The sequence below is a fragment of the Lagenorhynchus albirostris genome, chromosome 2, assembly GCF_949774975.1.
Source record: "Lagenorhynchus albirostris chromosome 2, mLagAlb1.1, whole genome shotgun sequence".
Classification (NCBI taxonomy): domain Eukaryota; kingdom Metazoa; phylum Chordata; class Mammalia; order Artiodactyla; family Delphinidae; genus Lagenorhynchus; species Lagenorhynchus albirostris.
The window spans coordinates 74,930,859-74,954,969 of record NC_083096.1 but is presented as its reverse complement, the minus strand read 5'-3'; the positions used below and the strand labels follow the sequence as shown (position 1 = coordinate 74,954,969).

The following is a 24,111-nucleotide window of genomic DNA, read 5'->3' as shown; positions in this document are numbered from 1 at the left end:
AACTGACACAAAGTAGCGGGCCGAGGCCCTGGGGGGAGAGGGGCTGCAGCTGGGGGGGCGGGAGCCCGCGGGGAGCTGAGCCGAGCGCCCCCCGCCCCAGCCCCCGGCATGGGCAGGACGTGGCCGCCGGGGCGGGCGCCGAGCGCTGAGCGCTGAGGTGAGGTTTGGCAAGGCGGGGGTAGCAGCCCAGGAGCGCGGGGCCGGGAGGGCAGGGGGAGATGCTGCTGCGGACGCGGACTCGGGACTGGAGGGGCCGGGGCGGGGGGTGTGGGCAGGGGAGGACAGGGGACAGGGAGTCGGAGCTGCGGTGAGACGGAGGAGGGGGAGTGGATGATTGGAGAGAAGATGGTGTTGGGTGCCTAAGGGTGGGGGAGATTCGGGAGGCCGTCCGCAGGATGGGAGGGTGGGGTGCTGAAGGGGCGCGTGGAGACCAGCAAAGGGGCGCGGGAGTGTGGAGGAGAAGCTTATGGAGCAGCGGAGAGGGGAGAACCGGCCAGAGTCGTGGGGGTGAGGGGAGTACCTGGGGTCCGAGGGTTTGGGTGCCTGGAGAAGGGAGTTTGGGGGTGGTAGGCGTTGTCTCTGTAAGGTGGAGGTCTCTGTGCATGAGGAAGACCAAGGGTGCAAGGCGAGGTGCTAGCTCTGGGAGTCCAGAGCTGGGGGAGAGTCCTGGGTTCTGTCCTTGGCCATGGAAAGTGGCCAGGCGTTGGTGGCAAGGGAGCCGGGGGTCTTCGATTCCATTCTCTTCTGTTTCCCTGACCTGCCCATAAATATCCCTGCCAGCTTCCTCTAAAAGAAGGGGTCAGTCTTCCTGGGTTTGGGCTGGAGGGGAGCAGGGGCCAGGCCTAGAGGAGGAGCCGTTTTCCTCCATGGAGCATTGCCTTCTTCCCAGAGCTGGCTATTTTTATCCCAAATGTGGCTGCAGAGGGGGCTGGGGCAGGGTGACGGGGCAGAGCCACGTGGCTAATGGGCCTGGGCTCAGAAAACCCAGGCTGTGTGAGACTGGGAAGGAGAAGTGAGAGAGGGTCCCTGTTCCCAGGTCTCACCCCTCCCTTTCCTTCCCTATTATGGCACCCCAGAGGGGATGAAGTCTGGGGCCAGCCAGCTTTCAGTCTCCCCAGGGTCTTAGAGGTAAAACAACTTTCCTGGTAGGTGTCCAGACTCCTGACAGCCTGTGCGGCTCCTTCATTAACTCTTTCTTTCATAGGAGTCAAACCCAGATCTTCAGGCTGATAGTGTTTCTTGATTGCCTCCCTCCCTGAGGGCGGGGCTGGCTATGGAACTTGTGATGCCCACCCTTGCATCCTCTCTTTTAACCTCTCCATGCCCCACCCTCCTATGACTCAGACCCTAGACTGGGTGGAGACCCTGGCTGGGGGCCCTGTAGGAAGGCTTGGCATCTCGAAAACGTGGATGAGGTTTTTCTTCTTCCCTTGGTTGCCAGGGTTGGGGAGGGTCAGAGAGGAAAAGGACTTCTGGCTCTAGGTATATGCCTGACTGGGGTTCAGGAAGGGAGTCCGGCTTAGTGAACGAAGAATTGGTGTGGGTGACAGGGCCTTGGCCATAGTGTGTAATTATAGAGGCTGGGCAGACAGACAATTAGTATCTCTTAGGGCTGACAGGCTGGCAGGGTGTTCCCAGGAGGCTGGAGACAGGGGAACCAAGGGGTAGGAAGGCTTTCCACCCAGACAAAGAAAGAGGAGGTGGACAAGAGGACCCAGGACCTGGCTGGCAGCTTCCTTTGAGCTAAGCTGGGATGAGGCTCTGTGACCCTGTCTTATAGGCCAGGGCTTTTACCTTTTTGGGGGAAAGGAAGGACATGGGGAGATAGAAAGAAGCAGAGGTCCATCTGACTGATGCTCCCTGAGCTTTCACCCAGTGCCAGACTGACTGGACTAGGCTTGGGGTGAGAGAGAGAGAGATAGGGATGACTCCCCAGCAGGGTTGAAAAGACCCCTTTGCTGGCCCAGAAGGGCGGCTAACCCAGACTGAGAGGAAGTGGTATGGGGACTGTGTGCAGGAAGTGAAGGCCAGGCCTCTAAAGTGAGCTCCCCTGGAGGAGGTGATAATGGAAGCCCCAGTAATGGGGGGGGATGGGAAGATTATAAGCTTTTTGAGAAGGGTGGGGCCTGCCCACCCTGTTTCCTGATGCTCTGCCAGGTGTTTCCTGGCTCATGTTCCCTCAACCCCACCCTTTAGTGGAAATTCTGCTTTCCAGTAAACACAGGCACCCACTCACTGCCACCAGGAGGGCACATGGGGCATCCATTGTCCCTGGGATGGGCACCTTGAGAGCTGTGCCCCTCCGGTCAATATCTGGCCTCTTCTCTTTGCCCCCTTCCTTTCCCAGCAGGTCTTGGTTTTTGTAAACGGTCAGTCACCTCATGTTATCCAAGGCAGAGGCATTGGGGGAGGTGGTGGGGAAGTTCCCTCTTCTTTCTCAGGGACCTATCAGGGCAGTAAGAGCAGAGTGTTGCTGTGGAGTTAGTGGGGAAGGCTGGGGGAGGGGCAAGGTCAGAACTGGGGAAGAAAACCCTCAGGAGGAGTCTGAAAAGGGGAATGAAGGTTACCCTCAGTTTCCTGACCTCACGCATATGTCACGTTCCTGCAGGGTCTCCCATGGGATTGCTGGGACCTTGCTGGGTGAGATGGCACTGTGTGCAAAAAAGCGCCCCCCAGGTAAGACAGGCAGGAGGCGGGGTCGGGGGGAATCCCTGGGACCATCAAGAGTGGGTGTTATTATGACTCAGGGAGCAAAGGAAGAGGGACGACAGGTAATGAGCCTGAAGGAGGGTAGATTGCAGCCCCTATCCATCCTGGGGGGAGCCTTAGGAAACCGAATTCTTCGCCTTGATTCCCTAAGCTGGGTTCTTCCCCAGGAGGGTGCTGAGTGCCTGCCCCTCACCCCCAAACACATAGACTCTTATCTTGGGGCACCTGGAGCTCCTATTCTGTGGTCTGGGGAGCCCGGGGTGTTGTGTTCCCACCATCTCCTCTCCGTCCTCGCACTTCGTTTCCTCCCCTCATTTTCCCATCCAAGGCCAGGTCCTCCTTGTTTTCCTGAGGGCGGGGGTGGGGGGGGGAGGCGGTGGGATGAAAGCGGTTGCCCCGGACAACGCTGGCAGTCCCCTCACCCGCATTGGCCGGGCCGAGGGAGGCGGGACTCCGTGCTGGCTTTCGCCTACGCGGCGCGCTGGCAGGCTGCTACCCCTGCAGTCGGGGGAGCGGGCGGGGGCGGAGCCCAGGGAGTGCAAGTCGTGTCCGGGGCCACTCAGAGCGCGCTGGCGTCCGCGGGGGACATCGGGGGCGGCGGTGGCGCAGCAGAGCGCGCGGCGTCGCTGGGTGCGGGCGGCCGGGAGGATGGCCGGGGCTGCAGGTGGGGCGCGCGCCACACGGCCGGGGCTCCACTCTGAGCTGCCGCAGCTCCGGTGCCTCCCTGGGGGGCCGTCCCATCGGAGCCGCTGAGGCCGAGGACAGACCGACAGACAGCCCGCCCTTCCCCCGCTCAAACTGGGATCATGACGGTCCCCAAGGAGATGCCCGAGAAGTGGGCCCGGGCCGGGGCTCCCCCCTCCTGGAGCCGAAAGAAGCCCTCTTGGGGGACAGGTAACAGGAGGCAGCGACTGGCAGCTCTCCCGAGCCCGTAATTTACCCCCTTCCTCCCTCACATTCGCTTGTCCCCGGCCTCCCCCAGCCTTCCCTTGTCCTCTGCAGACTCAGAGATCCTGACTCCGAAGCGTTTGGTCCCTGCCTCTCCTTTTGCATGGTCTTTGGTGACTGCACAGTCACTCAGCCTGAGGGGTCCCCTCTGGGGAAGTTTTGGGAGTAAAGTGACCACGCAGGGAAGGAGCACTCTGGGTAGGCAGAGGATGCTTCGGTCTGAGGTTTTTGTTACTGCAGTGTGCTCTGCAGGGGGCTTGGGAGGGGGTGAGGGAAGGCGTCTGGAATGCTGCCTTTGGCTCCAGGACCGGTTTGCATTATGTTTACTGCCTAACCAGGGTACCCCCTTTTTCAGCCTATGGTCCTGACCACGGGAGATGGGCTGGAGAACACTTCCTAGGACAGCCCCATATTCTGGGACCTGAACTTGGTGCCTGCAGTCCCAGATCTGTGGGTGTTCAGAATAGGTGTAGTTCATTTGTCACTCAGTGACAGATGTGTTTTTTAGGGGAGATATGTGCAGATGGCACAAGAAAGGTTACGGTTAGAGAGCAACTGCTTCAACTACATCCCATTCCTCCCTCTTTCATTTCTGTCTCAGTCTGCATGACCCATATCCCTGACCAGCCCCCTTCAGCTCATACTGAAGATGAGCTTTGAAATAAGATGATGTCATTGTGGGCCAGTCAGAAGCCGCTGCTGATGACATGTGACAAGCAGAGGCTTCTGTAGGGGGGACTGCACGTGGGGCTGGGATGCTGCCGCAGAGCAGTTCCAGGGCACAGTGACCCTCTGTCTTGCGACCCACCCCACCCACTAGGTTAGGAGGAGGGCAGTACCGTGGCTTGATCTGCAGGGGTTTCCAGGAGAAGGAAGCTTAGTGTCTTCAGCTACTGTTCCTCTGGAGATACCCAATGCCGTTAATTCCTACAGCATTAATTAAAGGGATGGGGGAGAGAAACTGAGCGTCCCCAGTGGAAGACCTTGATGGTTGTTGGTGAGGAAAGGAGAAGGCATCTTGTCCTGAGAATGTAATACCTGCAGAGCCCAGTGGTCAGGCTGGTGGTGAGAGGTGGACTAGAGGGAAGAATTTAGTGGCACCTCAGGTGTGGTGCTAACTCCTTAAAAACTGTGTGCTGTGGAAGGAACCAAGGCCCCTCAGTGGAAAACCCATAGAGTGGGGTGGGCCTGACAAGGTGTTGGGCCAGGCCTCAGTTTGCTCCTGACTGCAGCATCATTCTGTTGCAGAAGAAGAAAGGAGGGCGCGGGCCAATGACCGAGAATACAATGAGAGATTCCAGTATGCGGTAAGTGGCTCTAGACCACCTGTGCTCTCCTCCTGAGTCAGAAAGGGGAAAGGTGCATCCCCTCTGTCCTAGGCTGGGACACAGGGCTGACTGCTGGGAGAGTGCTTGAGGGAGGGGAAGGCAGCCTCCTCGCCACTCTCCACCTGCTGTGTGCTGAATTTTTCATGGCCTTCACCTGTCAGTGAAGCAGGATACATTGACCCTGTGAGACTCTCTTCCCTCCTCCTCTTTCGCCTTCCCACACCTCTGGTCACTGGCTTTTGGGGACAGAGGTTTGGAAAGTGTGGACGGAGGAGGCAGCCTCAGTCTCATTCTGGGTTGGGGTTGGAGGCTGCCTCATTATCTTCTCTCCCACTGCCACAGAGTAACTGCATCAAGACCTCCAAGTACAATATTCTCACCTTCCTGCCTGTCAACCTCTTTGAGCAGTTCCAGGAAGTTGCCAATACCTACTTCCTGTTCCTTCTCATTCTGCAGGTAAGTGACCTGCGGTAAACCCTTTGCAACTCACAAAGCGATATAAAGTCAAGGAAGAGAAAGGTCTAGGGGAAACGAGGACGGGGCCTCGGAAGCATGCCTTCTCTTTCCTTTTTTCAGTTGATCCCACAGATCTCCTCCCTCTCCTGGTTCACCACCATTGTGCCTTTGGTTCTTGTCCTCACAATCACAGCTGTTAAAGACGCCACTGATGACTATGTGAGTTGTTTTCATTCTTATACCTTTTTCCCACCCCCCACCCCACAACTCACTTTCCTCCACCCAGCACAATTCCTCAGTGACCTTGCCATTCCTTACCTGGTCCAGCTAGATCCATGATATCTTGGCCGAGAGTAGGGAGGGGGAGTCAGGGAGAGAGGATACCTGTGAATAGGTGTAGACACGGTAGTACCCAGCATGCTCTGCATTCCACTGATCATCTAAGTCCCTCGGAGCGGGAGAAGGTGTCTTACCTTTCTTTCCTCTCTTCAGTTCCGCCACAAGAGTGATAACCAGGTGAATAACCGTCAGTCTCAGGTGCTGATCAATGGAATGTGAGTGCCTGTTGGAGACTGAGGGCCTTGGGGAAGAAAAGGGTCCCCTGGGAACTTCTCTAGCTACTGACAGCCTCTTCTCTATCTTCTCATTGCCTCAGCCTCCAGCAAGAGCAGTGGATGAATGTCTGTGTTGGTGATATTATCAAGCTAGAAAATAACCAGTTTGTGGCGGTAAGGGACAAGGTGCCCCTCTAGGCCTACAGTGCTCTCCCTTTACTTTGGCAGAAAGGGATGAGTCTTTCCTGATTGACTATTGCCTCTTAAACACATATGGGAGGAAACTTTCCTGAGTGGGAAGCTTCCGTGTCATATTAATATGCCTCCTTTCTAGCCATTCACATGCTTGGGACTAAGCAAACCAAGAGTGCTTAGTGGAAGGAGGGATCATCAAAGAGTCCATTGCGGGTGGAGGATTGGGTCTTTGGCCTTCTCACTAGGTTTTCTTTCTAGGCGGATCTCCTCCTCCTTTCCAGCAGTGAGCCCCATGGGCTGTGTTACATAGAGACAGCAGAACTCGATGGGTAAGTCGCATGCTCAGTGTCACACATCTCCTTCTGCCTCCTTTGGGGTAACAAGCTTGTTTTTGAAAGAGGTTCCCAGGTCTGGGCTCTGTACCTTTTGGAAAATTGATGGGTAAGAAAGCCTTTGGGGTGTGTAAAAGAATTACCTACCTAGTAATGCCTGCGGGGGGGGGGGTGGTCCTCCATGGTCAGGTGCCCCCAGGTAGAATCTAGAGGAAGGGAAGGGAACCAGGCCTCAGGGACACTGTCCTTCCAGAGAGACCAACATGAAAGTACGGCAGGCGATTCCAGTCACCTCGGAATTGGGAGACATCAGTAAGCTTGCCAAGTTTGATGGTGAGTAATTTTGGAGAAGCAGCTTTCAGGTAGAGGAGGTGGGTGGGTTTGGGGGTTTAAATTGTGCCTTCTCTTTTTGGCTTCTTGTTCCTGTGATTATGCACTGCTCTGGACTCTTTTGGGTTTTTGGGGGGCAGGGGTGTCAGGAATGCCAGGTGGCTATCCTTTACTTGTGAATTGATGGTCATTTCAAGAGATCCTCATGGCTGATAGCTCCCTCCTTGCTGTACATGTTGAAATTCAACTTATTCTTATTTCTTATTTGTCTCAGAATAATGATATATGATCCTTCTAACAAGACAAACTATGTAGCATGTATAAGAAAAAGCCCTCCTTTCCTCCAATTCTAGTCTCCTTAGGTAGTCACGTTAACTGGCAGTTTAGTGTGTATTCATCCACACTTTTCTCTGTTTATACAGACACGTGAGCATAAATCAATGGGATCATACTGTACTAAAATCTCTGCAACCGCCTTTCTGTACTTATTAAATTCATCATAAGTATCTTATCACGTCACTATGTAAAGAAATTTACATCATTCTTTTTCATAACCCTATAATGTTTCATAGAATTGATGTATTGTAATTTGTTCAGCTCTCCCCTGACTATTCAGTTGTTTCCAGTCTTTTGCTCTTCAAATAATGCTTCAATAAAATTGTTTTGAGCTATGCTATCATTTTTTTTTTTTTTAAATTTGGCTGTGTTGGGTCTTCGTTGCTGCACGCAGGCTTTCTCTAGTTGCAGTGAAGGGGAGCTACTCTTCGTTGCGGTGCACGAGCCTCTCATTGGGGTGGGTTCTCTTGTTGTAGAGCTCAGGCGCGTGGGCTTCAGTAGTTGTGGCACGTGGGCTCAGTAGTTGTGGCACGCAGGCTCAGTAGTTGTGGCGCATGGGCTTAGTTGCCCCGTGGCATGTGGGATCTTCCTGGACCAGGACTCGAACCCGTGTCCCCTGCATTGGCAGGCGGATTCTTAACCACTGCGCCACCAGGGAAGCCCTATGCTATCATTTCTGTAGAATGAGTCCCCAAAGTGGGATTACTGGGTCTGAGGATATGTGTACTTTTAATAGGAGTTCATGCTGCTTCATTCCTTTCCCAGAAAGTTGCATCAGTTCACACTCCCACCAGCAGTGTGTGATGGGCTCACATTCTAACACCATCTCCCTGCAGCTTCTTTTTCTGTGTTGCTGTCTTGGGGTTAAGCTACAGACTGCACCTTGAACGGGGGCACTCTTGTCTTCTGTTCAGGTGAAGTGATCTGCGAACCTCCCAACAATAAGCTGGACAAATTCAGCGGAACCCTCTACTGGAAGGAGAACAAGTTCCCCCTGAGCAACCAGAACATGCTGCTGCGGGGCTGCGTGCTGCGAAACACCGAATGGTGCTTCGGGCTGGTCATCTTCGCAGGTGAGCCTCCTAGGGCCCAAAGAAAGAAGGGCGAGAGTTGCTGCCTTCACCCTCCCGCAGGAATGTGGGAGGAGGCTGAGTGGGCCCCGGATCCAAGCTTCTCATCCAGCCAGTGTCTCTCTTCCACCCTGATGTCCTGTAGTCTGCGGACCGGGGCAGAAGCCCAGAGGCAGATTTGTTATTTGGCTTTCCCAGCCCTTCGCATTCCTTTCTAGGTCCTGACACTAAGTTGATGCAGAACAGCGGCAGGACAAAATTCAAGAGAACAAGTATTGATCGCCTAATGAATACACTGGTGCTCTGGGTAAGGCTTCCCACATGTGGTTCCTGCCTCTGCCCTTCTGGTTCTCCCTGGGCGGGTCCCTTTACTTCCATCTCTCCTCTCTGGTCAGCAGTCAGCCTTCAGGTTTTAGCTTTTAAAGCCACTGGCAGGTCAACCACTCAAAGACAGTGTGTATTTCAGGCTCTTTTTGGACTTGGAAGATGTTATTTAAAAAACCTTAGGAACGTGCATGAATCAACAACTTAAAGAAAGTTAAAACAGATCTTCCCTTCTCTGGATTCCAGTTATGATGGTGACTTAGTGTAGCATGTGACCTTCTGTTTGCTTTGCCAGGGACAAGGAGGCCTTCATGGGGATGGAGAGCGAATTAAAAGAAAAATTTCCATTTGGAGGATGGATAGCAGGGTCTTTTCCCCTGACTTCCAAGAGCAAAGGATCCCAAAGGAAAAGTTTCTGTTTTAGTTTTTGGCAATTCCTGAATCCTTCTCTTGTTTGGCTAGAAATTTGAGCTCCTTGTTGGGCTCTCCTCCCCTTCTTGTGCTCCCACTGCCTGCTGCCTGCCCCCCACATGCCAGCTTGCAAAAGCTGGGGTCAGCCTCTGGTGAGACAGTTTCCTCCCTGGCCTTGAAGGGTTTGCAGAAACCCCAGTCTGAGAGGCTATCAGGCCAAGGCTTGCATCGCCCCCGGTAGTCCTTGGGCATCAGGATGGTTCCTGCTTTGCTTCAGAGCATCCAGAGTGGAGGCAGCTTTGAAGATAGATGTCTGAAATCACGCAATGGTCTCATTTTTTTTCTTTTAAACCACCAAAACTTTCTTATGATCCTTCTTCAGGGACTCCAAGCTTTATAATTTTTTTGACTATTAAGAAATCTACATTTATGAAGACATAATTTGTGTCTTGGTTAAAAGACTTTTTTTGGCAATCTGTATAAGATAATGAACATTACAGAAACTTGGCATTTTTTAAAAAAAATATTTATTTATTTATTTATGGCTGCACTGGGTCTTAGCTGTCGCATGTGGGACCTTTAGTTGCAACATGAGAACTCTTAGTTGTGGCATGTGGGATCTAGTTCCCTGACCAGGGATTTAACCTAGGCCCCCTGCGATGGGAGCGTGGAGCCTTAGCCACTGGACCACCAGGCAAGTCCCGGCATTTTCGTTAGCTTGTAGAGGCTTAGCTCCGGTAAATGGGTGATTTCTAATAAGCTGCTTTGGTATGTTGAAAGTAGCTCACCCCCACTCTTACCATCTTTGAGGTCTCCCAAATGTTTTAGGATGTCAGAGTGGGAGCTACACAACCATTTCAGCCCTCCCAGCATACAGTTGAGAAAACATCGTGAGAGAAGGTCCACGTGATGGTCAATGACAGACTAAAACCTGTCACTAGTTCTGGGTGCTTCCCACTAGAGCATGCCACCATTTTAAAGATGCCTGAGGGGCTTCCCTGGTGGCGCAGTTGTTGAGAATCCACCTGCCAATGCAGGGGACACGGGTTAGAGCCCTGGTCCGGGAAGATCTCACATGCCACGGAGCAGCTAACCCTGCGAGCCACAACTACTGAGTCTGCGTGCCGCAACTACTGAAGCCCACATGCCTAGAGCCCATCCTCTGCAACAAGAGAAGCCACCGCAATGAGAAGCCTGTGCATCGCAATGAAGAGTAGCTCCTGCTCGCCACAAATAGAGAAAGCCTGTGCGCAGCAACGAAGACCCAACGCAGCCAAAAATAAATAAATAATAAATAAATTTATTAAAAAAAAGAAGAAAAGATGCCTGAGCTTTCAAGGGCTCAGGGTACCAGTGGTGACCTTCAGAGATGCACTTGGTTTTGAGGGCTTCCTAAGTGGCAGCTTAGCCTCTGCTTCTCATTCCTCTGCAGATTTTTGGATTTCTGGTCTGCATGGGGGTGATCCTAGCCATTGGCAATGCCATCTGGGAGCACGAGGTTGGGACACGCTTCCAGGTCTACCTGCCCTGGGATGAGGCGGTGGACAGTGCCTTCTTCTCTGGCTTCCTCTCCTTCTGGTCCTACATCATCATCCTCAACACCGTCGTGCCCATATCGCTCTATGTCAGGTATGTGCTCTCTCTGCTCTGGGGTCTCTCCAGGGAGCTCAGGTGGTCCCTTGGCAAACTTCTGTCTTCTGTGAAGATGAAATTCTTGAGAGGGAACTTGGGGTCCTCTCCTTCCTGTGCTGTGAACATTTTATATTATCTGTTTATCTTTTTGTACAAAGCAAACTTCACCACAGTTTCCTGGTACTTTGGATTGTATTAGAATAAAAACCATATTGATTTATTCAGCACATATTTATCGCATGCAGACTTTGTGCAAAGAAGCATGCTAGGTGCTGTGGCACAAACAAAGATGTATTAAGAATGGATTTCCTTCCCTCCAGGAGCTTCAGTCTAGTAGAGGGAGATAAATCTGAACATGTTATAAAACAAAATGGGAACTAGTGCTGTAACACGTTCAGTGTTACCCTTATGTGTAAAGCAAGGGGACACAGTTGATGTGTAATACAGCCTCTGCCTTCAAAAGCAGCAAACTGGTAGGGGAGGAGAGATGCAAACAGTGTAAGACACTGAGCTACCATGCATCCCACTGAGATACCACAGAGGCACAAAGTGCCGTGAGGGTTGGAAGAGCATTACTCCCCGCATAGTTAATCAGAGAGGACATCTTTGAAGAGGTTGCTGGTGAACTGAGCTTTGAATGGTGGCAGGGATGGGTGAAGGTGGAGCCTGGAGGAGAGGGCTGGAAACAAAGGCACAGAGATAGGGACCTTGGAATGGTTGGTCCTGGGACAGTTTGGCAGAATCATGGACTGTGAGTGGGGGGCTGTGAGACAGAGAGCTGGAAACATAAGCTTGTTCCCTATTGTGGAGGGTCCTGAATCTTTGCCAGTGGACTTTTACTTAGTAAACCATTAAAAGATTCTTAAAAAAAATCTAAAGAATGCTTTAGGAAGTGTTGGCTGGCAGTGGCGTACAGCATGAATAGGAGTAAGAGGACATCTAGGATGTTTGCAGGAAAGAGAATGTTAACAGGGAGAATGAACAGGAAGGGCGGGGGGATGCAGGAGGAAGAAAGAATGGCAAGAAGAGAGAAGATATTTTTGTATTTAGTGCCTTGCACTTGAGATAAGAGAACCTATGACTTTTTTTAATTTATCAAATTGTATACTTGATTATTATTATTATCTTGGTTGCGTGGCTTGTGAGATCCTAGTTCCCTGACCAGGGATCAAACCCAGGCCCTCGGCAGTGAAAGCGCAGAGTCCTAACCACTGGACTGCCAGGGAACTCCCAACCTGTAACATTTTTGAGGAAATGCTTTACAGAGATGCTCAGATCTCTTCCCATATGTTGTTTTTTGTTCACATAGATTCCCCAAATAGTCCTCAGATCTCCCCACTAGCCACTGAGTCCTAGTGCTGTTGACAGTGAGTAGGAGATAAGGAGTTTCTGTGCTGAGGGTGGACAGTGGACAGGGGCTTTTGAGCATTAGGAGGAGACTCAGAAGGCTTGTGGTTTAGTCCTGCCTACTCAGTAGCCACGTGACCTCAGGCAAATCCACAGTCCCTTAGGGCCTTGGTTTTCTCATGTAAAATGGGAAGAATAATACCAGTTTCATTCTCTTAATAGGGACATTTTGATATAAGATACAAGATTGGAAAATACATTTTAAAAATTAAATTACTGTACGAATAACGGGTGGTAGCATGTTCATCATTATCATCACAACTCTGGTATTTCATTACTATTTAAAGGTTTTCTTGTTTCCAATCTGATTTTTTTTTTCCACCTTTGGACTTCACTGACTGTGTTTTGTATCCAAGTTCACTCTAAGCCTATGGTAGCTGCCTGAGAAAGTTTCTAAGTGTCATCAGGTTACAGTGTGTGTTTGCGGGGAGGGTGGAGAGGGGACGCTTGATCAGCAGAGTGGGGCAAAGGCCAGTCAGGCATTTCCAGCCAGCTCATTTTTTGTGTGGTAGGTGGATCCTGACAGCAGCCTCAGTCAGGTTGGAAGCAGGGTTGCAGATGTGGCCCCATTGCTTGGCTGTGCTGGACCTAAACATGGGGCCCTTTCTGAGATGCTAACAGTCCAAATCCCAAGGGTAATGCCTAGTAAAGAGGATGATGCGAATACACCTTGGGATGCCGAGAGCCCTGTGCCGTTGTAAACTGGTGTTATTCCCCAGACTCTTGAGGCCCCGCTTCCTTCTGGAGTCAGCATCTTAGTCTGCCCCGCCTTCTTCCCAAACACCCCAGGTCAGGTTGTGCAGCCCAGAGCCGGGCGGAAGGAGCTCGCTCGCCTGTGTTCGGGCAGCAAGGCACGGGCTCCAGGGCCTCCTCAGTTTCCTCTCCCTGCAGGGACGTCTGTGTGCCTGTGGCACGCGCAGTACCCTCATTATTTCTTTTTCTCTTTTTTTTTTCTCTTCCTTCCCTCTTGCTCTTTCTCTTGTTTTCTCTGCATGGTTTCTGTATTATTAGTCCTGAGGTAAGAACTGGTCGAGTGCCTTGTCCGCAGTCCCCTCTGCTCTGCCTGTGCCGTCTGTCCCGCCTGCCCAGGCCCTTTGCACCTTTTTTTGTCTGGAGAGCGTCAGAGGGTCAGGGTCGGGGACCCCCACCTTTAGGCTCTCCTTGCCCTCCCCCACCCAGGTGTCCTTGCCCAGGTATCCACTCTGTTCTTGTTTCTCCCCAGGCGGAGGGCCTGCAGCAAAGGCCCGTGGGGGTGGGGTCCCCCTCCCCTTCCTGCCCCCAGCCTCACCTCCTGTACCCTGTGCAGCGTGGAGGTCATCCGCCTGGGCCACAGCTACTTCATCAACTGGGACAAGAAGATGTTCTGCATGAAGAAGCGGACGCCCGCGGAGGCCCGCACCACCACCCTGAACGAGGAGCTGGGCCAGGTGGAGTACATCTTCTCCGACAAGACAGGCACCCTCACCCAGAACATCATGGTCTTCAACAAGTGCTCCATCAACGGCCGCAGCTACGGTATGGCTGCGCCTCCAGGGACCGAGGGCTTGCGTCTCGCCTGAAGGATTGTGCTACTGGGGCTCCCACAATTGTCTTGATGTTTGGGTTTTACTTCTTTCCTACCTGGGTCTGTGGGACTTGAGAGGGTCTGCTCTGCGCCCCGGGTCAGGAGGTAGACACTGACAGTGCTTCCCCTCTCCTCTGCTGGTGCCCTCACCCCGATCCCAGCTCCAGGCAGTAGGGGAGCTCCTAGGCTGTTTGAAGAGAAGCCCAAGACACTGGCCCCTGGGCACCCCAGCCAGGTTGGACCTTGTCAGCCCTGCTGGAGTCTAGACTCTCCCTGTGTTGCTGTCCAGGGCCCTTGCGAGTCTCTGGAATGTGACCATGGCCTTTCCAGTGTGGCCCCACTGCAGTGGCCTTGTGGCTGAGCTGCTGGGATGGCTTGGGCAGGGTGTGTGGGGTCTTTTATGCAGAGTAAGCCCCTCTCCTAACTGATTTCTCTACTAACCCAGGCCCCATGGCCAGTGTGTGAGGCTTTGTCTGTTGTGCAGGCCTAAAGAGTGAAAGGCACCTGAAGGGGCCTGGGAGGCCTGGGGACATGGGTGTGGAATTGGAGCTGTCCTGGGGGGGGAGCTGGAGCGTGGATGGGGATGGAGAGCAGTGGGTGTCATGGCTTTCAGTCCTGGGGTTCTGAGGATCCAGGGTGCCTGTGCCTCCTGTCCTTTGAGTCAGCCGTGTGAATCTGGGTGACATTCACTCAGCGACTAGGGTTGCGGGTTCCAGATGCCTGTGGGGGTCCTGTGCTGGAGGCTTCTCCCCCTGCTCTGCGAGATCTCGAGCTCTGACGGTGCTCCTCCTTCTGTCCTGGCTGTGTGTAGGTGACGTGTTCGATGTCCTGGGCCACAAAGCTGAATTGGGAGAGGTAAGGTCCAGACCCCATGGTGATTGTCTGTGCCAATTAAACACAGGGTGCCTGGGCAGGGTTGGTGTGGTTAGGAGTGATGTGTTGTCTGGTCAGGAAATGGAAGCTGCTTGGAGGAAATGGTGTTCTAAGGAAGAGCTGGTAGCAGAAGTGGGAATCTTGAGGTCCACAGTGGACAGGATCTTGGTGAGGACAGCTCCTCCCTGGGAGGCAGCCTCGTGACCCACCCTTTCCTGATCACACTCTTACCTGCTCCAGAGGCCTGAACCCGTCAACTTCTCCTTCAATCCTCTGGCTGACAAGAAGTTCTTATTTTGGGACCCTACCCTCTTGGAGGCTGTCAAAATGGGGGACCCACACACGCACGAGTTCTTCCGCCTCCTTTCCCTGTGTCACACCGTCATGTCAGAAGAAAAGAACGAAGGTGAGGGACTTCGCTGGAGGTCTAGTGGTTAAGCCTCCATGCTTCTAATGCAGGGGGCACGGGTTTGAGCCCTGGTCAGGGAACTAAGATCCCACATGCCGCATAGCACGGCCTTAAAAAAAAAAAAGAGAAACGAAGGTGAGCCGAGGAGCTGGCTTGTGTTCTCCCCCACCTGACTTGTGCCTGTGGGCTCGGGCTGTAATCGGCAGTGTGGCTGCCTGGGGCTTCCTGGGCGGGACACTCGGCTGAGAATAGGGCCACTGACACCACCTGTGTTCTTCCTCCCCACCCAGGGGAGCTGTACTACAAAGCCCAGTCGCCAGACGAGGGGGCTCTGGTCACCGCAGCCAGGAACTTTGGTTTCGTATTCCGCTCTCGTACTCCCAAGACCATCACTGTCCACGAGATGGGCACAGCCATCACCTACCAGCTGCTGGCCATCCTGGACTTTAACAACATCCGCAAACGGATGTCAGTCATAGGTGAGGCCGGGACGGGGGTGCAGGGGGCATTCAGGGGCAGCATGCAGACCCGGGATGGGTGAGGTGTACTGGGTGACCCTTGATGTTTTAAGGTTGGGGGGCTTCACCTGCCTGAATTCTTCTGGGACGTTCTCCCCCCCGCCCCACCCATAGTGCGGAATCCAGAGGGGAAGATCCGACTGTACTGCAAAGGGGCTGACACCATCTTGCTGGACAGACTCCACCACTCCACCCAAGAGCTCCTCAACACCACCACTGACCACCTGAATGTAGGCATGAGGAAGGGAGCCCTGTGGTTCTGCTACTCGCGGGGTGGTGGGAGGGGCTGGGGGCTGACTCTCCTGACTCCTTCTCCAGGAGTACGCGGGCGAAGGGCTGAGGACCCTGGTCCTGGCCTACAAGGATCTGGATGAAGAGTACTACGAGGAGTGGGCCGAGAGACGGCTCCAGGCCAGCCTGGCCCAGGACGGCCGGGAGGACCGGCTGGCCAGCGTCTACGAGGAGGTTGAGAGCGACATGATGGTATGGGCCGCAGAACGGGCCAAGGGTGGGCAAGGAGGGGTCGTGCCTGGACTCTCGTCCCAGGGACCCTTGTGGTATTTTCAGCTGCTGGGCGCCACGGCCATTGAGGATAAGCTTCAGCAAGGGGTTCCAGAGACCATCGCCCTCCTGACGCTGGCCAACATCAAGATCTGGGTGCTGACAGGGGACAAGCAAGGTGAGAACCAGCAGGGCCGAGGAGATTGCATCTGGACACAGCCCCGTGGAGTCCTTGCATGAGCCTGGGGCATGGGGCTGGCAAGTGCGCTGACCTTGTCAGGGGCCTGTCCAGAGCTCCTGCAATCTCTCTTGGTAGAGACGGCCGTGAACATTGGCTATTCCTGCAAGATGCTCACAGACGACATGACGGAGGTGTTCATCGTCACTGGCCACACAGTCCTGGAAGTGCGGGAGGAGCTCAGGTAAAAAGGCCCGAGGCAGGTAGATGCTCTGCAGTGTACCTGGGGGTCGGGCAGAGGTTCCCCGATTGGGCTTGAATCCCTGCTCCTGTCCTGGCAGACCACGGTCTCGTTTCCCCCTTCACAGGAAAGCCCGGGAGAAGATGATGGACTCGTCCCGTACTGTAGGCAACGGCTTCACCTACCAGGAGAAGCTTTCTTCTTCCAAGCTCACTTCTGTCCTGGAAGCCGTGGCTGGGGAGTACGCCCTGGTCATCAACGGGCACAGCCTGGTAAGTGTCGTCATCCTTCGCTTGGGCAGTATCTTTTCAGAGAGCGGCTCTTAGATCTTACCATGTTCCCATTTCCCTGGACTTCGGGGGGCTGCGGTCTTACAGGGACTTGGACGAGCTGACCCCCAGGTCTCTCCTGGAGAAGACTGGGGCTCTCTCAGCACTCTGTGTTCCCAGGCCCATGCGTTAGAGGCAGACATGGAGCTGGAGTTTCTGGAGACAGCCTGTGCCTGCAAAGCTGTCATCTGCTGCCGGGTGACCCCCTTGCAGAAGGCACAAGTGGTGGAACTGGTTAAGAAGTACAAGAAGGCTGTGACCCTTGCCATCGGAGATGGAGCCAACGATGTCAGCATGATCAAAAGTGAGTGGACTGCGTAGGTGTGGCGGCTGGGCCCTGGGGAAGGGAGAGGGGCCCAGGGAGGAATGATGGGGGAGGGGGCCAAAATGTGATGTGAGTCTGAAGGGTGTGGCTGTCTTCATCCTCTTGTCATCTCTTGTCTCTGCAGCGGCTCACATTGGTGTGGGCATCAGTGGGCAGGAAGGGATCCAGGCTGTCCTGGCCTCCGATTACTCCTTCTCCCAGTTCAAGTTCCTGCAACGCCTCCTGCTGGTGCATGGGCGCTGGTCCTACCTGCGCATGTGCAAGTTCCTCTGCTATTTCTTTTACAAGAACTTCGCTTTCACCATGGTCCACTTCTGGTTTGGCTTCTTCTGTGGCTTCTCGGCCCAGGTAGTGAGCTCCCCACTGCCCTGACTTACCAATCCTTAAGCTCCTTAAGGACAGAGATTGTATCTGTCCTGTTCATTGCTTGGTCCCCTTAGGGCCTAGCTGTTGTCTGATGCATGCATTTTAAAAAATGCTTGTTGAAGAAGTGGAGAGGGAGTTCCAGAAAATTCCTTAGGCCTCCACATATGCCACGTCGGCTGTCTTCCTCCGCCTGATTTGTAGTGAAGAAAGACTGCATGTTCACTCCTCTCTCACTCCCTGTTCTCCTTCCAGACCGTCTATGACCAGTATTTCATCACCCTTTATAACATCGTGTATACCTCCCTCCCAGTCCTGGCTATGGGGGTCTTCGATCAGGTATGGGGGAGTTGGATGACCGGGCGGGCTGGGGAGAAAGACGTTGCTGCAAGGGAGCCATCTGATAGTGGTAGGCTTGTGCCCACTGCCTGTGGTCCCTGGGAAGGCAGTTCTGTGAGCTGGTCAGGGTGTGGGTGGTTCTCCCTCTCAGCCACACCTGACCTGTAACTCCCCTGGGTTGCTGAACAAAAGATGGATTGGGGGCAGCTGGCTTGAGGTCGGATATAGCTGTCGAATTTAGAAAAAAAGAGGCAGGGGGACAGAGTCTGCCCTTGGCCTTCCTGAGTTAAAGCGGCAGCTTCTGAGACTTCCTGTGCCGCTGGCCCTCCGCACACAGGATGTCCCGGAGCAGCGGAGCATGGAGTACCCTAAGCTGTACGAGCCAGGCCAGCTGAACCTCCTCTTCAACAAGCGGGAATTTTTCATCTGCATCGCCCAGGGCATCTACACATCTGTGCTCATGTTCTTCATCCCCTATGGGGCGTTTGCTGAGGCCACCCGCGATGATGGCACCCAGCTGGCTGACTACCAGTCCTTTGCGGTCACCGTGGCCACTTCGCTGGTCATCGTGGTCAGTGTGCAGGTAGGAGGCAGTCCGGGAACTGGCCTCCCCTCTGGAAGGGGTGGGGCTCCTGTCCTTGGGGTGCACTGGGCACTGCAGTTCTGTTCCTGGGAGGGGGGACTGGGTTTGTCGGGGGGGGGTGCTCCTTCTGCCTGTAACAACTGCTTTTCGCAGATTGGGCTGGATACCGGCTACTGGACGGCCATCAACCACTTCTTCATCTGGGGCAGCCTGGCGGTTTACTTTGCTATCCTCTTTGCCATGCACAGCAATGGGCTCTTCGACATGTTTCCAAACCAATTCCGGTTTGTGGGTGAGTGCCTGTGGCTTCCTCTTGCATCAGTGAGGAATCACAGTTGTTCTGGGACTAATGGGGTAGGTAGGCATTTATTCAACACTCTTTATGTGCCAGGTATTCTGCAGGGTGCTGTCGGGATCTAGTTGTATCCGACCCAGGCCCTGCCCTCAGAGGGTCTCCGTATCCATGAAAGTGAAGAACAGCCCTGCCAGGCTACAAGGGAGGCGAAGGGGTGGCAGGCTTCATGGTCAGCAGAATGACTGTTTGTGGGGTGGTCAGGGATAGTCCCCCAGAAGAGGCTGCTGAGGGTGTAGCCAGGACTGGGGAGCCAGATTCCAAGCCAGAGAGCTGGAAGTGTGAAAAGGCTGTTTATTTCCAGGAAATAGAGAGTGCTCCAGCTAGGGTGGGACAAGAATACCCTTTGAGAAGCAGTGGAAGAGAGGCTAGAAAGGCAGGCCATTTGAGGAATCAGAATGCCAGGCTGTCAGGTGTGCACTTGACTTGCCAGGAGCCTCTCTCTTTTTTTTTTTTTTTTTTTTTTTTTTTTGAGGAGAGAGTGGGGAATGGCATCAAGGTACAAGGGTCATCAGCAAAGCCCTTTTGAGGAAGAGACATTGGCACAGAGAAATCTGAATAAAGGGAAGGAGTGAGCCATGTGCCTCTCTGGACAGGAACAGCCCAGGAAGAGGAAACAGTGATATGGAAGCCTTAGGTGAGGGCTTGTGGGGAGGTCGTCAGCAGCAGAGGAGCTGGGGGAGTGAAGGAAACGAGGTTGGAAGGTATGGCTGAGGCAGGAGGGCAGAGATGAGAATCAGTCCAGGTAATTAGAGCCTTTATAGGTCAAAGTAAGAACTTTGAATTTTAATCTAAATGTGATAGGAAGCCATCATCAGAGGGTTTTGAGCAGGGAAATGTCATAAACTGATTTATGTTTCTACAGGATCACTCTTACTGTTTTGTGGATAATAAAAGGTAGAGGGCAAAGGTAGAAACGGGGAGACCAGCTAGGAGGCTATAGCAGTAACCCAGGTGACAATGATGGTGGCTTGGAGTCGAGTGAAAAGTGGTGGAATCCCATAGATATTTTGGAAATGGAGCCAGCAGATTGGATGGGGGCCTGAGATGGTGGGGGTAGGAACCAGGGTGACTCCGGGGCTTTTACTTGGAGCAGCTTAGTGGGTGGTGGCATCTCCTGGGCTGGGGAAGACGTGGAGCAGATTGGGGTGGAGGAAACAGTAGTTCACTTTCAGCCGTGCGAAACCGAGGTGCCCGTTAGATGTTCAACAGAGATGTCAGGTTAAGACAGTTAAAGAAGTAGGTCTGGGGACTTCCCTGGCGGTCCATTGGTTATCATTTGGCGCTTGCACTGTAGGGGGTGCGGGTTCGATCCCTGGTTGGGGAACTAAGATCCTGCATGTCGTGCAGCCAAAAAAAGAAAAAAAAAAAAGACAAAACAAAACAGGTCTGAAGTTGTTTTCAGAGTTTGGAGCTAGAGTCCAAGTTGGAGATAAATATTTGGAGAGCAGAGAGAAAGAGAAGCCAGGGATGACTTAGGTTTTGAGACTGGGGAAGTAGGGCTGCCAGAAAAAGAAATGGGGAACTCAGCGGGGCGGTGCTGCCCTTGCACCTGCTTTGTGACTCCCAAGGCCCCGACTCCTCTGTTCCCAGGTAATGCCCAGAACACCCTGGCCCAGCCCACCGTGTGGCTGACCATCGTGCTCACCACAGTCGTCTGCATCATGCCTGTGGTCGCCTTTCGGTTCCTCAGGCTGAACCTGAAGCCGGATCTCTCAGACACGGTGAGGGGCCAGCCTGTCTGCTTTGGGGGATGGGGCTCGTGTGTCCGAAAGCCCTTGGGCTTAAATACGCCTGTGGCTGCAGTTTCTGTTAAGTGCGTGGACGGTTGTCCTCTGCCCTTCCTGGGTTCAGACAGCCTGGGCAGTCTTGGAGGTGCCCGTGCCTGCCCCATCCCAGGCGCTCTGGGGCCCTTCCCTGAGGTGGTGTCTGACGCTGCCACGCTGACGGAGGCTCCTTCCCTCGTGCCTCCCCCGCCAGGTCCGCTACACCCAGCTGGTGAGGAAGAAGCAGAAGGCCCAGCACCGCTGCATGAGGCGGGTGGGTCGCACGGGTTCCCGGCGCTCCGGCTACGCCTTCTCCCACCAGGAGGGCTTCGGGGAGCTCATCATGTCTGGCAAAAACATGCGGCTCAGCTCCCTGGCGCTCTCTGGCTTCACCACCCGCTCCAGCTCCAGCTGGATTGAGAGCCTGCGCAGGAAGAAGAGTGACAGCGCCAGCAGCCCCAGCGGAGGGGCCGACAAGCCCCTCAAGGGGTGACGGCTGGGACGGGGACGCCCCTTGCCGGTGATCAGCTCACGCAGGGCTGGCCGGCCACCAAGAGGACAGCATCTCGGAACTGCGGGTCCTCATTCCTTGCCCAGGTCCTCATCCCATCTCCCCTGGTAGACTCTGTCCTGCTGGTCCCACTAGGAGTGGCTGGGGCATCCCCAGCCCAGGGCCCTCCTAGCAGTTGGGAGGGTGGAGGGGGCCGGCCCCAAGGGCAGAGCGGGGGCTGACCAGCCCCAGTGGGGGATCAGATGTGGAACCAAAAACAGAAGAAAAAACTGTGAGAGATTGTGTCTGCCCCTGCCCTGCCTGGGAGCCCACAGGGAGACTGTAATCTCTGTATTTTTTTACTCCCACTCCCCAGAGGGGCCCCAGAGCCCCTGTTCCTGAATTACACAAGAATGTATCATGCCGGGAAGCCAGAGACCTGCTGGGGCCCTCGGCCCCTCACAGTGTGTGTGTCTCTCCTTGATGTGTGTTTGTGTCCAGTTTGGTTTTGTCTTTTTTATTTGGCAAGTGGAGGAGGCCTTTATATGACTTTTATGTTGTGATTGGTGTCTTAACTCTCCTGGGGAAGAGGAGGCTGGATAGATGTGGAGTGGTTGGGGAGGGGCTGGTGCCCACGAGGGACAGAGAGGCTGACCAGGGAGGGAGGTGCCTGTCAGCCACAGGGTGCGGGGAGAGTATACAGGGGTCTGCTCCTGTCTCTTTCCTCACCTTGAGAGTGAAGTGCTACCCCTCCTCAGCACACGCAACTCCTGGATTCCGTAAGTCCTGCTGGTATTGGGCTGGAGCCTAGGAAAGTGGCCCTGTCCTTCTCAGTGACCTAAAGCTGGGTGTGAAATGTAGTCCTAAGAACATTTTCTTTCATTTTAAATTTAGACCCAAGTTCACTGGCAGAGTCTGTTCTGACTTTCCTTCTCCCTCCTCGTTGGTGTTTTCCTGCGCCTGAGGTGGCCCAAAAGGGGAAGCTGAGCACCATGAGATGAGGCTAAAGGGGAGCTGACCTCTACTTCTCCCTCTGGTAAAAGAGGTCCCAACCGCTCCAGGCCCAGCACGCGGCAGGATCTGGTGGGGTCCCTGTACTGAGTGGTGGGGAAAAGCAGAGGAGGCGGCTGCCCCGTGCCTGGCTTGGTCTGGACAGCAGAGCTTCGGCTTGCCTGTCCTTCCTCTCCATCATCTACACCTAGGAAGCACTTCCCCAAATTACGTGTCTCCCAAGTTAGTTGCTACCAAACCAGTCTTGGGCAGAACTTTTTCCTTGTCTTTGGTAGTGGAGAGGGTTACTCAGGAATGGTGTGGAGCTGGGAGTGGGCTATGTGGGAGTCCCAAGGGAACTGGAGGTGGGCTGCGTTAAGGCAGGGTGGGGTGGGCAGGGGATGGGGGCGGGGAAAGCTTGACAGGGAAATTCTTTAGGCCACATGGTTTACAAACCCAACATCATGTCTGTTTGTGTGTCTCTCAAGGTGAGAGTCTGATTTTTATACCAAAGAGGAAATGATTTTTTTCATATTTTGTTTGTCTATATTATATAAATATAAATATATAAATATATATATATATATAAATATATATATATATACAGTTATATATATATTATTTTTTTGGTTCTCTCTCGTTTTTTAGGGAGGGAGGAAAGTACCAAGTTGCAATGAGCTGTAATTAAGGAACATTCTGTATAATTTATGACACATTTCTATACTTGCAAAAATTATATCATTTTATGGATATAAGAGAAAAATGCCTTTTTATAAAATTCCAGTTTCTGAGAAGTGTGTAATTTGTCTCTTTTCTGATGTTTAACCAAGACTGGTGGTAAAAGTAAAGACAGATAGAAACTGTTTCTTAAATGGAACTGAGTGGGTAGATGTGGGCCGAAGTGGAGAAAACAGAATCTGACTGGTGCGGAAGAGCACCTCCTCTGTTTGCACACCTTCTGGTATCTGAGTTTCAGCTGGAAGATGGGGCAGTGGGCGGGACTGAGGTGGATCACAGGGACTTTGTGTTCTGCTGATGGCTGGGTGCTTAGGACCTTGACTGTTTGCTTTTCCAAACACAAGCCAAACTCTCATTCCTAACACATACCAGATAGGTGGGTATGTGTAGGGGAAAGAACCGAGTAAATATTTTGATTTTTTTTTTTTTAACCACCACCCCATGCCTTTTCCATTAGCACAGGCCTCATAGCCTCCCATCTTCCTGGCTTTTCACAGAAGTAAATATTAAGGAGCCTAAGTAGGGACTTCCCTGGTTGTCTACTGGTTGAGGTTCCACATTTCCACCGCAGGATCCCTGGTCAGGGAACTAAGATCCCGAATGCTGTGCAGCTAAAAAAAAAAAAAAAAAGACGACTGCAGGAAGTGAAGGTTAGCAGATAAGGCGTGCTTCTGTCTTTCAGGGAGGGAGAGGGGTGAGGAAGCCAGGCGAGCTCGTGTCCTAGGAGAGCTCAGGGCTAGTGCTGGACTCTGATGCCCGTCAACTCCCCAACCCCACCCTTTCGTCTTCTGACCTAGCCAGTCCTTCCTGTCATGGTGGCAGTCCTTCCTCTTCCTCCCTTTCTTCCTTCTCAAAAATAGAGATTTCTGGGAATTGCCTGGTGGTCCAGTGGTTAGGCCTCCTCGGTCCCACTGCAGGGGGCCCGGGTTCAATCCCTGGTCAGGGAACTAAGATCCCGCATGCCTCGCAGCGTGGCCAAAATAAATAAGTAAATAAAAATAAATAAAATACAAAAATCTGTGGTGCTTAAGCTTGGAGGAAAGACATGGAGATAAGATCAGTTTTCCTCCTGAGGAATAGTCCAGGGCAGGGATAGCCCACAGACCCCTGGGACACAAACTGGTACCTGCCTCCACACAGGAAGAACTTGTTCAGGTGCAAATCGGTCTTTTACCAGGCTCTTTCTGGAACCCTGAGCCTCAGGCAGCAAGTGGCACCTGGCCTCAATCCCCCCACCCGGAGGACAGAGAAACAGGCCTTAATTCCTTGAGGCTGGTTAGGCTCCTAACTTTCCTGTTCCTGCCACTTTTCACCCCGAACAAAGGGCTGCTGCCCCTCACCCTGTGACAGATCCTCAGGGTCCCCACTCCCCACCCCACCCACTGCTGACCTACAAGAGAGGTTTCAGAGGACAGGCGAAGTGCTATTCAAGCATGGAGAGAATGTTCTCCCCCACTTCTCAAATGAGCAGCTGAGGTCTCCCCTCACCCAGGATCCCCTTATACATGTCTGAGGGGCAG

General features: G+C 53.4%; 1 protein-coding gene across 6 annotated transcripts; it reads left to right on the top strand.

The window, feature by feature from the left end:
- The first annotated feature begins 2 nt into the window (after positions 1 to 2).
- On the top strand, positions 3 to 22,647 carry ATP8B2 (ATPase phospholipid transporting 8B2). Of its 6 annotated transcripts, none has more exons than XM_060137437.1 (29): positions 3 to 157; positions 2,609 to 2,676; positions 3,421 to 3,603; positions 4,906 to 4,964; positions 5,328 to 5,441; positions 5,562 to 5,660; positions 5,934 to 5,995; positions 6,097 to 6,169; positions 6,449 to 6,519; positions 6,776 to 6,855; positions 8,103 to 8,261; positions 8,477 to 8,565; positions 10,426 to 10,622; positions 13,339 to 13,547; positions 14,408 to 14,451; positions 14,710 to 14,875; positions 15,169 to 15,357; positions 15,511 to 15,626; positions 15,715 to 15,879; positions 15,964 to 16,075; positions 16,214 to 16,319; positions 16,444 to 16,588; positions 16,766 to 16,949; positions 17,095 to 17,318; positions 17,589 to 17,672; positions 18,010 to 18,255; positions 18,409 to 18,547; positions 20,201 to 20,331; positions 20,588 to 22,647. In XM_060137437.1, exons 2-29 carry the CDS (start codon positions 2,646 to 2,648, stop codon positions 20,864 to 20,866), a joined length of 3,756 nt encoding a protein of 1,251 aa, XP_059993420.1. In that variant the 5' UTR covers positions 3 to 157; positions 2,609 to 2,645; the 3' UTR covers positions 20,867 to 22,647. The 6 variants fall into 6 exon arrangements, with proteins under 6 accessions (XP_059993420.1, XP_059993411.1, XP_059993429.1 ...); XM_060137428.1 differs by having other exon boundaries at positions 3,412 to 3,603; XM_060137446.1 differs by lacking the exon at positions 3,421 to 3,603.
- The last annotated feature ends 1,464 nt before the right edge of the window (positions 22,648 to 24,111 follow it).

What these genes read in the sequence shown, in the direction of transcription:
- ATP8B2 (XM_060137408.1), top strand. Translation starts at nt 2,592, where the DNA reads ATGTCACGTTCCTGCAGGGTCTCCCATGGGATTGCTGGGACCTTGCTG. An exon ending in GAAGCCCTCTTGGGGGACAG is followed by an intron (nt 3,604 to 4,905) that starts GTAACAGGAGGC and finishes ATTCTGTTGCAG; the next exon opens with AAGAAGAAAGGAGGGCGCGG. An exon ending in TCATCAACGGGCACAGCCTG is followed by an intron (nt 16,589 to 16,765) that starts GTAAGTGTCGTC and finishes CTGTGTTCCCAG; the next exon opens with GCCCATGCGTTAGAGGCAGA.